Source organism: Eurypyga helias, unplaced genomic scaffold, assembly GCF_000690775.1.
Source record: "Eurypyga helias isolate BGI_N326 unplaced genomic scaffold, ASM69077v1 scaffold4730, whole genome shotgun sequence".
NCBI lineage: Eukaryota > Metazoa > Chordata > Aves > Eurypygiformes > Eurypygidae > Eurypyga > Eurypyga helias.
This window is the reverse complement of record NW_010224911.1, coordinates 65,359-79,908: the sequence shown is the minus strand read 5'-3', so window position 1 is coordinate 79,908 and position 14,550 is coordinate 65,359. Positions and strand designations below refer to the sequence as shown.

At 40.8% G+C, this 14,550-nt stretch overlaps 1 protein-coding gene across 1 annotated transcript; it reads left to right on the top strand.

Moving 5' to 3' along the window:
• Positions 1–1,018: 1,018 nt before the first annotated feature.
• DIO2 (deiodinase, iodothyronine, type II) lies at positions 1,019–13,200 on the top strand. The gene is given in 2 exon segments (XM_010147115.1): positions 1,019–1,240; positions 12,583–13,200. Coding segments are annotated over 2 exon segments (840 nt in total).
• The last annotated feature ends 1,350 nt before the right edge of the window (positions 13,201–14,550 follow it).

The following is a 14,550-nucleotide window of genomic DNA, read 5'->3' as shown; positions in this document are numbered from 1 at the left end:
AAAGACAAAAGGGCAAGGGGAAAAAAGCCCAGCTATGGGGGGGGTGGGGGGTGGGGGGGAATCAACAGATGCAGCTTGCGTTGTTGTGTCCATGTCATATGAAAATGCTTTTTCCAAAATTTGAAAGTATTTCATAAGAGCAGTCAGAAGCATATTGGTTTTTTTTTCTTTTTCCCTTTCAAAGCAAAGCAGCAAAGTTCCACCCTTGCTGTCTGTCTCTTTTTTTTTTCTCTTCCCCCCCCCTTAAAAAAAAAAAAAAAAAAAAAAGTTTTGAGAATTTCATTTTTCTATTCACTGCAGTCCTGGCCAAAGTAAAGCCCTCTTTTACATTGACGTCAAGATCTTTACTAAGATTAGGGTTTCATTTCTCTATTGCAGCAATTAGCTAGGGAATGTATAAAAGGCTTCAGGGAAGCAAGCTAGGACTCCAGAGGGGAAAGCACTTTGCACCATAGGCAGATAGCAAGAGAGAGGGCGAGAGGAGGAAGGCAGGAATAGAGAGGCGGGTGGGGGGGAGGGGGGGGAGAGAGCGAGGGAGGGAGGAAGGAACAGAAAGTTTATGTACATAAACCTTTTTTAAAAAAAGTATTGTTGCACCTGGTAGCTAGCTTCACTGACACAGGAACGAGAGGTCTGTTCAGTGCTTAAACAGCTGAGAAACAATGGGATAGTGCAGGAAAGTTAACAATTAACAGTCTCAGCTTAAATTTTGTGACTGCAGGGAACTGGAAACACAGCTGCCTCTCTCTTCAACAAAATCAGGTCTCCCGGTTAAGCGAAGAATTTCTGTTAACATCTTACTTTCTGAAAAATAAGCAGCTCCGTGTTGAATGAGTGTCATGCAGTTATGGTTTTAACCAGCCTGCTCGTAATTAACTATCTCTGCTCATTTTGAAGAGAGCGGCTGAGAGAGGGGTAACGAGGCTTTTGAAATGCTTTTTACTCTACTTTGTTAAATGAGGGTACAGGGCAAAAAAGGCAGCTGAAGGCATCCGGCTGAAGAGAAGCAGCCAGGAAGATGGGTCTGCTAAGTGTGGATTTGCTGATCACGCTTCAGATCTTGCCGGTCTTTTTCTCCAATTGCCTCTTCCTTGCGCTGTATGACTCTGTGATCCTCCTGAAGCACATGGTGCTGTTCCTGAGCCGGTCCAAGTCCGGGCGCGGCGAGTGGCGGAGGATGCTGACCTCGGAGGGGCTGCGCTGCGTCTGGAACAGCTTCCTCCTGGACGCCTACAAGCAGGTGGGTACACGGGGATGGGACTGGCAGGTTGGGGTGGGTCAGCTGGGCTGAGCATCCCTGTTGTCAGCCGAGAAGGGAAGGGAACGGCTCTGTGCGGCGCAGGCTGGCTCCGATTTGATGTGAAGTTTGAGGGGAGAGGTGTAGCTGGAAGGAGCAGTGCTTTTGAGTCGGGGCTAAGGGTTCCCGAGATTTCACGACCTGCTTTCTCTCTGCTCTGCCACTAACGCTCTGAGCAGCCATAGCCATGTCACTTAGTTTAGCCGTGCCTCAGTTTCCCCATCAGTATGAATAATCATCTTCACGTTTATAAAGTATTCCAAGATCTTTGTAGTCAGGAAAATTGTAAAATGCTCTAGATGTTGTCACAGATGTTGTTTAATTGTTTGCCCTGTGAGATCCTCAGAGATTATACAAAGACTGCATCTTCACATCCAGATATACATAGATAGATGTCATCTATGCAACATAGGTAGAATTATTTTAATTAGAATAAACGATAGAAATGAACCTTTGTCATTATACTGGCATTTTCTATTACTCATATGTTAATTTTTATATTGTAGGAAGCATCCAGGTCGTAGTAAAACTGGGCACAGAGTGAATCTATGAGACTTCTTTCTTCATGAAAGCAGTGACAGAGGGACATGTCAGAGATTAAAAATGAACTTGACTAGCTGAGGGATAGCTGTCTGGTGATTTAAGTTAATAAAGCCAATAGCAGTTATGTAACGTACTTTTTTTCTTTCCTTTTTTTGTACAAACTTTACCCAGTGGTACTACTCAGGTCTCATAAGGTAGTTATAGTTCCCTTTTATAGATTGAAAAGGTAGACCCAAAAAGATGAAATTTCTTGCACAGGCCACCCAGTTAGTAAGTAGAAGAGCTGGATTCAGAGCTCTGTGGCTTCCAAAACAGTACTTAGTCTGTTGATGTGTTGTCTTATTTAGACCATCTAATTTAACATACTCCATGTGGTGTCATGAGGTCATAGGGGTCCTATCCAAACGATAGCTCTGTATATTCCAAAATATTTCTTTTTGTATCACCTTCCTCCTAGTCCCCATTTGCTCCCCCACAATGGCTTTTGTATTTGCTCTTGCCTAGAGATGCATAGAGGTGGTGGTGGTGTTTGCTGGCTTTGTGATACAGAATACAAGCTGCTTAGCCTGAAACCCAAGCCACGGGGACATTAATTTTCAGTGTAAGACAAATATAAATAACATTAGCTTTTGCCAAATAGGTCAACCTCTTACTGCCACCATAGGAATCAGCCAGCTGGCTACCCAGATAAAATAATGCTGAATGAAGCTCACTATTCTCCTAGCCCTTCTAGTTTCTGTTTTTAGTCTTTTCACAGACAAAGTAAATTTTACAGTGGCCTTATTAAATGGGCTGATGAACACAATTGTTCCCATTTTACAGACAAGGCAAGGCAGGACATGACGTGGTCAAGGCTCCAGTGGAAGTTGGTAGCATGGCTCAGAAACAGCCAAGTTCCCAATTCCCACATCCACAACCTGCATACGGCTCAGGGTCTGGAGAAGGTGTGGAGCTGTAATGAACCTTGTATCCATGAGACATTTTCAATCTCATTTTGCTTAAATAACATAAAATTATTTAAAATAAAGATGTCTTGTCTTTCTGTACTTCACACAGTCATACTTTGCCTTTCCCTCAATACTGTTGAGGTCAACCATAGAAGCTATGGGGAGGATGACTTTGTGCTATTTTTGGTGTTGGCAATGAAAGCCATACCTTGAACTTTGGTAATTAAAGTCTCTCCCTTATCACTATTAAATAGTCTAGGTTGTCAGGCCAATCAGGCTTAAAGGTCCCTAGAATGAATTCTTGGCCTCAATGAACTCAGCAGAAAAATGCATATAAACATAACCAAATTCTATCACCTTTTTCCAAAAAAGAGGAAAAATTCATTCATGCCACCTATCCTTAAGACAAAACTAATTGACCAACAGTTCATGGGAAGACTCTGTTTTCCTTAATAAAATTATGGTCGATAAGGACAGAAGCTTATTGGTAACCCTTGACTGTCACAGAAAGGTAGATAAGTATAGAAATCAAACTATAGAGGGAACACAATAAACCGAGGCACAATAATAAGAGGAGTCATCATGTCCACAATAGAGGACAGAATATTCTGCTGCTTCTGTAAGGAAGAGCAAGAAAAAAGTGTCAGCTGGGAAGCTGTACTGATAGAGTTGAAAAAAAAAAAAGAAATGCTGCTTTTTGGGCTGTTTAGAGAGCATGAGAAATAGATAAATACATTAATGAATGTTCCACAAATAATATTTTTTCTTAAAATACCTTTTTTCTAAGTCCTGAATAGAACTGCCCAGTTGTGATATCTTAATCTTAGCCAAAAAGTGAGGGGAGGAAATACAATGGAATTAGGGTACTAAACAGCATGGCAAAATGCAGTAGATATCATAACTGTGATTGCTTATTGCTCCAATTTGCTAGCTGAAGCCAGGTATTAAAGTACTTAAGCAGGTGCTTAAGCTCATGCCATGGAGGAGTATTTATGAGATAATCGCCATTTTTCAGCTAGAATTGCAGATGTCTAGGATAAACCAAAGCTAGGCTGCCAGTTAGCAGAAGACTGGATTAAAGCAGTAACTGTGCTTGGTTTTACTATGTTTTATGTCACATACACAGAACTCTTCCTGAGTACATTTCATAAAATTTTTCACAGAAGTACTTGATATAAAATTTCTGTTCACAGAAAAATTTACTGGAAGTCATTCCAGAAAAACTCTGGGTGGATAATAGAATATGGATTAAAGTAAATTTATTATAAAAAAGGAGCTCTGCCTTGAAAGAACACAGACTATCCCAGAATTAAGTGATTTTTCTTCAAGACTATTGGGTACAAGAGATGGTCTTGGAGTAATTAAAGTACAGTATATTTGAAAAGAGTTATTCTGATGCATTTTCCCATCCAGAAAAACTTTTGAATATCTAACTAAATTTCAGTTTGCTTTGGTTCTGCTTTTTGTTGTTATTAACTATCATTGCACATGACTATTTGGTTAGGGCAATTATTTCATAGGCAAAATTACCTAGCAATATTCAAAGATTTTAACATCCTCAGTGGGGAAGCAATGCAGAGTTGTATTCTATGTAGAGTATATTTTGTATTCTTTTTTATTGAAACATTCTATATGACTTTTTTCTCCACATTTTACAGTCCCACTTGAATCAAAATGATTGATCTTTTGTTTTTCTGATTTTCTTATGTAAATGTTATCAATGATTAATATATTTCTTTTTACTTCCTTAGCTGAGTTCAGTATCAGTCACACTACCTGTTGATATTGTCTACACTGCACCAGCTTTGTGATTTATAGAACATCCTCCTCCTATTCTTTTCTGAGAGGCAAGAGTGTCTTACATTACAACAAGGGAGTCTTCAGGACCAGATTAATTGTCATAACAGAGATGAATAGAGCTAGGACTCAAGTGGCATTAAATTTATATAATTGAAAGAGTGCAACTGTTTTATTTAAATGTTATTCTTCTAATTTACTATTGTGCTCTGTTTATCTACAGAAATGAGTGGATTGAATCCTGAAGAGCAAATAATGTATGTATGTTGTGTGTGTGTAGGTATTTACACTTTAATCTGTGTTTATATGTATGCAGATATATATACATGTGTGTATCTGTCTATATATGTACATACATATACGTGTGTGTGTATAAATGCAAAAATACTCACACATAGGCATACATAATCTGCTCTTTCAGGAATCAGTACAGATTTATAGATGCATACATATGTATCTGTATACATACATGCATACAGATGTGGCTGTGAATGCAGCCACACCTACCGGTAAGAGAAAAAAAGATTTTTGGGAGAGTGTTAGTATGCCTTCTGGATGATCTATATGGGCCATCTGTACAAAAGCCAGTGAGGCATTTGATTTAGCCCACAGCATGTATACTGAATGTATCATGTAACTTACAGAAATCCAAAGAAAAAGAAAAGTTTTGAAAAAAAAAATCATTGTATTCACTTTTAAAAGCTTTATTTACCAACTAAGTTGCATGCTTTATATAGTAGTGGGATGAATCTACTTTCTAAGATTCCAAAGGTGATAGATTGTTATGTTAAAACGTTTTTAAAATGGGTACAAAAAAGTTTTCACCCATTAGCAGTGTCCTGTGGTGAGGCCCCGTGCTGGGAGACTTTCCAGTGCCAGATACGAGCTTTGGGTTTCAGCAGTGCAGAGCTACCATTCCTGATCTTCAGCACAGAGCTGTGAGATTATCCTAGAGGAAATCCTCCCTCCTCTCCACCTCAGTGCAGGCAGTTAGGGGGAAGACCTTAATGGCATCTTGCTGGAGTAGCCAAAATGCTTAGTAACGCCGTGGTACGCCCGTGGAGGTAGCATGCATGTGTGCATATACGCACACGTGTGTAACAGTACGTTACAGCCCTCAGGAGGATGCCGGTATCTGAAGTGGTGGATGGTGATGGGTGTGTGTATGTACTTGTACAGCTTTTTACTGTCTTTAGAACAGGCCAGCAGCAAGTTCTGGCATGACAGATCGAGCACAGAGGGAACAGCTGGCACAGGATACCAACCCCCACAGCATAGGCCCAGCTCTGGATATAACAGCAAGTAGACTGGTTCAGTAAACACCCAGTGGGATTTTCCTGAGATTTCAGGGAGGCAGAATTAAAATTGCCTTTGGCTACTCCTGCCTGTCTGATAGGTTCATCATTCATTCCTAAAAAATATCAGTATGCAAAGCAGGACAGCCCAAAAACTGTCATGTTAAGTGCATGCTGCACAGATTTATCATAAAGCTGTATGTGCAAGTGATACAACAGTATGACACTTTACCTGCTGTTTGGCTGTCCAGTAACTCTATGCTTTTTTGGGAGATCTTTTAAGGTTTGGAGCAAAGACATAACCCCTATACTTATTATTTGTATTTATTTTGTCTGACAAGGTAAGGAAGTGTCTCTTGCTGCATTTGACAGTGATAAAGGGAATTTGTGAAAGACAGCATGTTGTATAGTTTCAGCATTTAGAACTAGACATGTGGTATTAAAAATATTTTATTGGTTTTACAAAGTTCAGCTTTAGAAGAATTGTTTTCATTGACATTTTCAAATGAAAACAGTCTAGAAAGATGTGAGAAAAAGAAAACCACAATTAAAACCTTTCCTGCAGTGTTTGGAACATAAATTCAACAGGATTTGGGATTGTCATTGTCATTATTATTAAAACATTGTCATTACTATTAATGTATAATCATGTTTTGTATAGTAGTGTCTGAGGACCAACCTAGACCAGGGACACATTGTACTAAGCAGTATCCTAAACAAGAAGAGCAGACAGCTCGTCTCACGGAACGTACAGTTCAAACCCTCAAGGGAGTCAAAGGGTAGGAAAAGGAATATGACAATTCCTATCCCACATGGGGTCTCATCCTATCCTTTTCGTTTTGTGGATCTAGCTTCACTTCTTCACACCACCTCTTTGCAGTCTTCCATTTTCACCCTTATGTGCAAAAAAAAGACTGAAAGGACTACTTTTCTTTTTGTCAAACCCTGTGAAAACCCCTTTGGCTGTGGTAGATACAGAAAATAAGCTAATGAGCACCACCCAGGGAAAGGCTTGTACCTTGTCCTTGTGCTCCAGCTCTGCCTTCCCAACAAAACCATCACTGTGTATACATACAGTGCTAAAGCTGAGTTTAAAAAAAAAAAAAAAAATCATCCAAATGAACTTCAGATGTCCCCTAGGTGCTAACTAACAAAGGCTGGTGAAGGCATCTGTCACCTGCAGGTAAAGTCCACAAGGGCGCAGCCAGTGGCCCAGAGGCCATGATGTTGTAGGCCGTGCTCCCATCTTGAAGGAAACTTAAGCCCTTAAGAAGCTTACTGTAGGCTCCCTGATCAGAGGAACTAAAATTATCCATTTTCTTTTATAAGAGTGCAAGGCAAAAGGCCCCTTTATGCTTTCCCTCTGCCATGCATGCTCATTTGTGGGACTGGCAGTTTTTAAATAGAGAGAGCAGCATTTGACTAGTTATTTTTATCTGGACTGTGCCCTTTTAAATTTGTCTCCCACTTCCCTCCCTCAGCTTCACACACCTGATCCTAAATAAAGACTCTGGACTCTGGGAGAACGAGAGTCAATTCCAGTCTTTCCTCTCCAGTTTGGGTAATTGAGTCTCTTAAAGCAAGCTGCCACCTCCCCGTGACAAACGAAGAGCTCCCACTCCATATGCTGCTCCAGACAAGGACCTCCTGTAATTTTTATCCACTGCACAACTCTGTGTCAAGTAAATAAAGAAAACAAAAATAATGATTTGTGTAATTCTTCAGCCAGAGTCTGATTATGATTGAGATGAGGCATTGAGAAATATTGGGCTATTCAGAGGTTATATTTAGCTGAATGGTATTGAAGCAAAGCAGAGAATTTGAAAAGGAGCAAAAAGCTCCAGGGATTCAGTTCATTACCAGTCGCTGGTCTCCAGTCCCGATCACAGCATGTCCATATTGAAATGGCTAATATCACAGACTGCTAATTGTCTGGCAACACCTATTTTCTTTAGGGGGTTGACACAGCCTGATGAGTCTGCCAAATTATTTGAAAATCCCTCATGCAGGCAATGAAAGCCATATTCCGGTGCACGGGATCCCAGGAAGGTTGTGCTAAAGCTGATAAAATCAAAAGGAGAAAAAAGGTAAATGAGGACGTGATGTTTTGTCTGTGGGGCGTTTCCAAGTCCTCATGGAGAATGTACAACGAAGTTAGCAGGCATGTGTATTTCTAGTCTGTAGTTTATGAATAGGGCTTTCTTTCCCACTCCCAAAGTCTGCCTTATTTTGCAGTCTGCGTGCTAAAGCATGAGCAACTTCTTTCCCTGTTCACTCTCTATGCAGACTGGGAGAAGGAGATGCAGGACCGAGTTTGTCAAGCAAACACAAAATTTGCACAAATGATGCAAGTCACTGCTTTGGTGTCGAGCTGGCGCTTGCTCTAGCTAATGGCTGAGCTGGCTTTCAGGGTTGGTTGGCCTACCTTGCATGTCCCGTGCAGGCTGTGTGGGAGGGTGTGCCTGAACGCTGCCTGGTTTCCACCTTATCCAGCAGGCTGGCGCCCAATGCCCGAATATTCATGCACATAAGTACGTGATTATAGAAATGCTGGATTGCGTGTGAGGGGAATTCTGCTAGTTTGTTTCTCAGAATTTGTATTTTGCCTGCCTTTGTGTAAGATTTCAAAAGCGGTTTGGCTGAATACGTGGGGTTTTTTGTTTGTTTTCTCATTGCATTGATTTTCTTTTCCAAGAGCTATTTTTTTCTTTCAATAAATAACAACAAAGAAGACAGCCAAGGCCTACAATGCAGATGATCAGCAAGGATGATATTGTCATCCTGTGTCAATCGGTTCCCGAGACTGGTGAAATAAAGAGTCCCTTTGGGAACGTCAGCGCTTCATCAAGACCAATTAGTGGAGATGCCGCTGCTTATGTTTAAGCATTAACGACTGGGCAGGGCTGCTTTTTGGAGTGCCTGATACTGGCATGGAACAAGGCACCGACCTAATTACTCCTCTACAAGAGCAGAAAATGCCTCGTGAATGCCTGCTTGGCAAGGATGTCTCATTAAGGGGAAAAAAACCCAACAGAAGCACTCCTAGAAACAAAAATTAAAATGATAGGTAACCTGCGGCCACGAGGCTTACTTCATGGCTGTGGGAAATAAAAAAAACCTCACAAACTACTATAAGGTGACATAAGACATATTTGTACTTCATTTCCCAAATCCATTTATTTTTTGCTCAATAAGGAGTATGAGAGACAATGCAAACTTGGATTGTTGGAGAAGAGAGAAATATGTTGCCACTCTTGGTATCAATGCTAAATAGTATCTGAAGGGCGCTCTCATTCTGGTGTTCAATGGGAGTTGTGTTGTCATTCTGTTCTTCCAGGGTTTGCAAACTCACCTAGGAAAAGAAGCATTTGGTAGACCTGAGTGAAGAGTTAGTAATGAGTAGCTTACATCATGTAGCCTCTCTTTCTGCTTAAATATGATCAAGAAGCAGTCTGTGGTTTCCCAGTTCAAGAGTGTTAGCTAGAGTATTTTCAGTCATAATAATAAAATTAGAAAAGTGAGGGGAAACAGTTGCTCAGGTATTTCTTGTCTCCTGAGCAGCTCTGTTCATTGATGAGTTTCAGTTGCACCTATCCTTTTACCTTTTTTTTCATCTCCTGTGAAGAGTGCCAACAAATATCAGAAATTTGAAGTGTGTTGCTTCTTCTTATTATGTTATTACGATTATTAGTATTAGGTTATTACTTCTTTTCTTTGACTGGAAGAGCGCACACTCCTAAGTACTGAGGTCCATTATTCATCCAGGGAGTGGGTGCAGCACAGATACTTACATGTCAGACTTTGCCCAAAAGGCACATTTTGGGCAAGCTAGCTCTGAAAAAGCATTTGCTTGGTAGTGTAAGATCAGTTAAGCTTTCTAGGTGAAGCCGAATCTAGTGTTTGTGCTGATGTTGTGTTTCTTGAAATGTGCCCCTTTTTGGTAGTTGCCAACTTATCACAAAATGCTGAGTTGTCTAGCTGGTTTATGGATTGAATACAGCCCTCAGGATCATTACATGGTCACCAAATTATCTTGACCTGTGTATTTTTTTGCTCCAGTCTGACCCTTCACCTTACTCACTCCTGCTTTGCCTATTTTACTGCAGAGTGGCAGAGAGAAATGAGATGTTGAATAGCTGCACAGAAGAGTATCCACTATCTGTTAGGGTGTAGATGGATTGTAGCAGTAGTTCTTAAATGCTGCAAGATGCTTAATGCTACAGCCTGAGTTTGAGCCTGTCTCTCTCCAGATAGCTCCTTCTCAAACACTGGGATACAGCTCTTTTGCTTCCTTGAGTTCAACGGACAGCCCACTCACACAGGAGGTCCTAAACTCAGCTATTTCAAACTTCACTTGCTTTCAAAGGCAAACAAGCACAAGGCTTTTTCAAAACCCTTTCCAGGGCTCTAGCAGACAGCAATGCTGCAGATGAGGGTTTATGGGGAGCGGGGCACAAGGGGCTGTGCTTTCCTGGGGCATGACTTGCTTCCCTTACCTGTGGTGCAGCTGCAACTGCACATCCCCTCCTCCCAGTGGTGTGATCACCACTTGCTTGGCATGGAGAGATTTGTGGGTCTGTGGCTTTCTTCCTTGCCTTGATCTCCAAGTGAATAGTGGCACAGCTGTGTTTCAGTTTGCCCCACAGAAAATAGTCGAAATGATGCTTATATTGTGTGCCAACATGCTGTGAGACCTTCTCATGTAGCTGTGAAGTCTGGCAGCTTTAAGGGCAGTGTCTTACAAACTTTGGTTTGGTTAGACTCTTGCTTCTATTGCCATTCTGATGAAATAATGCCAAGCCATGAATAACTGTAGATTTGTTCAAGGTAGTCAGGTTTCTCAGGGAGAATGGAAGATCCAGTATCTACAATATGCTTGCCTTTGGATCTGTGTGCAGCAGCAATCACATCAGTTAAGTATTCAGCTGTTAACTCAGCTTCTTACTGTATCTGATTCCTCAGGGTATCCTATAATGTAATGTAGAGTAGAGATGCACCAAAAATCAGTTATTTAATCAATTTTTACACAGTTCTCATTCAGCGTTAGCTTCTATTGTCTTCAATTGGAATGTAGCTTCATAAATAAATAAATAAAATATGAAAGACCAGAATTTGGCCTTGTACGTTTCCTTCAAACTTACAGAGAGAAGACAGAGAGACATAGTCAGGGAAATACAAAAGGATAATTGCATTGTTGTACTAGAGCTTGATGTTAAAGGCAGATACATAGGGATTGCTGTGGCAGAGCTCATTAAAAACTAATTATCTTACATAATAATATCTTGTGATTCTATAGCAGTTATCAGCTATGGATCTTGGAGCCCTCTGCAGGCTCCACCTTATTCTCCAGTCACTTCTGTGAGATGCATAGGATGCATATATGCTGTCTTTTTTCCTGTATGTTCTGGTTGTGGGGCGTTGGTGTTTGTTTGTTTGGTTTTTTTTTGTTTGTTTGTGTTTGGGGTGTTTTGTTTGTTTGTTTTCCTTTAGTCAGGGAAATAGAAACAGTCAGGCAAAATTACTTTTCCACAATTGTCTGTTGGGTCTGAGTTAGATCTGGGGCTAGACTTGAGAACATTATGATTTCGCTTATCCAACTTCAACCATCATAAAAACTTTCCACTTTTTCTGCTGCTTTTTCCCCATACACATTCTAGAGAAAAACTGCAGTAGAAGGAAATGTGTCACTCAGACACTGAGGAAATTACTGCAAAGTGGATAGAAAACCCTTTGGAGAATGCAATCTTGGAGGGTCCACTGTCAAAACAAAATGTTATATTTAGTGGGCATCTGCAGAGATCTTTTGTGTTTGGTACTTACTATTGTCATGCTTGGACTGGAGGATGGAAGAGAATATACACGTATAAAATCTGCAAACCTCTCAAAATTGAGAGTTACTGAATGTGTTATGAGGATCAGGAACAAAATGCAGAATGATTCTGGAGAATTGGAATAATGGCTTGTAATATAGGATGCAGTTCAATGGGGCCAAGTGCAAAACAACAAATTCAGGCTGGACTGATTAAATACCCAAATCCGTGATGGGGAGCAACTAGAAAGGTAGAAAAAGGGACCTGGACATTATAACTTTTCACTAGCTAACCCCTGGTCAAGTCACTACTGTAGTTTCCAAAACAGTCATGATGTTTTGTGAAAAGCTAACATCTAGAATGTATGAACAGGTGTATCCTGTGAGATACATGAAGTAATTGTCTGATTATTCTGAGAATTAGTAAAAACACTTTTGAAGTTTCGAATACTGCTCTTCAAGGAAGAAGTGAATCAAGTAGAGAGAACTCAGAGGATGGCAATCAAAAAAAAATAATGTCTAGAAAATTTGGCTCACAAAGTTAGAAGACATTGGAGGTAATCTGAAAGCAAATAAGAATCTGCAAATACATAAGAGTGGGCAGGACTATGTGTATGCTGGACAGGACAGATCTCAGAGAAAATTTTCTAATAATAATGAAGTAGTAGACCGGTAAGGAATGCCTATTTCCCAGCATAGTGAGCAGAGATGGACTAGATGAACTTTTTGAAGCTGCTGCTTTTGATGATTTGCTGTATCCCTATGCTAGTGTCCATGAAGGTAGTTAGGTGTACTCTTTGAACAAGTGATGGTTTATTTGAAGAGGGTAGTTGTAAGGGTACTAGACAAGCAAGTCACACTAACTTGCTATGTTTTAATTTGTTTTGCTGTCAGGTCAAACTGGGAGGAGAAGCCCCAAACTCCAGTGTAATCCACATAGCCAAGGACAGTGATGGCAGCAGTAGCAGCTGGAAGAGTGTCGGTGGCAAGTGTGGAACCAAATGCCACCTTCTGGATTTTGCCAACTCTGAGCGGCCACTGGTGGTCAACTTTGGTTCAGCTACCTGACCACCGTTCACAAGCCAGCTGTCGGCCTTCAGCAAGCTGGTGGAGGAGTTCTCTGGTGTGGCTGACTTTCTGTTGGTCTACATTGATGAGGCTCACCCGTCAGATGGCTGGGCTGCCCCTGGAATCTCTCCCTCTTCATTTGAAGTTAAGAAACACAGGAACCAAGAAGACCGATGTGCAGCTGCTCACCAGCTCCTAGAGCGCTTTTCCTTGCCACCTCAGTGCCAAGTGGTGGCTGACTGCATGGACAACAATGCCAACGTGGCCTATGGGGTTTCATTTGAGCGAGTGTGCATTGTTCAGAGACAAAAGATTGCCTACCTGGGAGGCAAAGGCCCCTTCTTCTACAACCTGCAGGAAGTTCGGCTTTGGCTGGAACAAAACTTCAGCAAAAGATGAAATCCCTTCTCTAGAGAAGCTGTGTCAACAGATGTGTCCCCTTAGGGTGATGTAAAAGGGAAAACAAGAAAACATGCTGGTTTAAATAAGGCCTTTCAGATGATTGCAGGAGAACACATTTGATAACAAGGTCAAATGAACACTAACTAGGAAAAGAACATAAATCATAAAACTAACTTCACAGAAATATTATTGTATGAAAAAATCGCACTCCTGTGCTCGCTGCAAGACAGAAGTGGTGAAGATGCTTATGTGGAAAGGTGCTGCTGGCAAACAGGAAGAGCAGTCTCCCAGGAACCCGTCTCATGAAGTGTTGGCCCTGGGGAGAGCCAGAAGTATTGCTGCTTGGAAGGCAATCCCTGGAAAAGCAGTGCTGTGCATTTCATCAGAAATCATTCTTTACCCTCCTGTGGCAAATGCAAGTGACCTGGGCAGAGGTCATACTTTGCATAGAAATGCAGTGGAGTGTGGCAATTGTCCTCTCTCCTAGAGCTTTTATTGTTCAGAGACTACAGGAATCACCATGCCATGTATCGTGCATGCAGGCTGACTGCGTAGATCAAGACGAAGCATTGCATAGTGGTATTTGTACTCTCCGTGGATGCATCTGCACAGCATATTAACTCTGTAATTCTATCTGTATGTTTGCATCCAGTATGCAGGCCTGTGCCTGTTGAGAAAGATGTTAAAATCTATGGAGTTGGACCAAAAAGACACAGGTGATCAAATAAGCCCATTACAATTTGAAAACTAAAAGAACTGGACTCTTTAATAAACCAGTGAGAACCATCTACAGTGTGCATCACAAGACAAAGCTCAGCTGATGCCAACTAACCCTCAGTTCTCAGAGCTGACAACACTCATTTTTCAATGTTTTCTGGTTCTTTTCTCTGATTCTTTAAATGCCTTGATCTCTTTCTGTCTAGCAATAAGCTTAAAGATCATTTCATTTTTAGCTTTTTAAAAAATAACTTATTTCTCTCTTATTTTTATTTGAGATAATGACCTTAAAGATGTATTTTGGGGATGGGGGAACTTATACACAACTTTACCTCATTGCAATGGAAACCTGTCATTTACCCTGTTAAATGTAGTCATGCTGAATTTCACTGTCTTGGATACCTGCAACTAGTTTATAGCTACATTAGTTTGTCTGAAAGTTGTTTGCAGCCTTAGGATTGATTAGCTGCAGTTCTGTTATGATGAAGCGATAGTCTGTTCCACTCATGTTCTCAAAAGCTTTCCCAGAGAAACAGGGAGGACAAATAGTGTGAATTAATGTGAATAAGTGTAAAAGATGGCAGAATTTTCATACAAATGGGTCTGAGGAATTATTAATTATGTTTAAAGAGATACCATAAACTTGGAGTTTAAGTTTAGGTATTTCTAAACCTA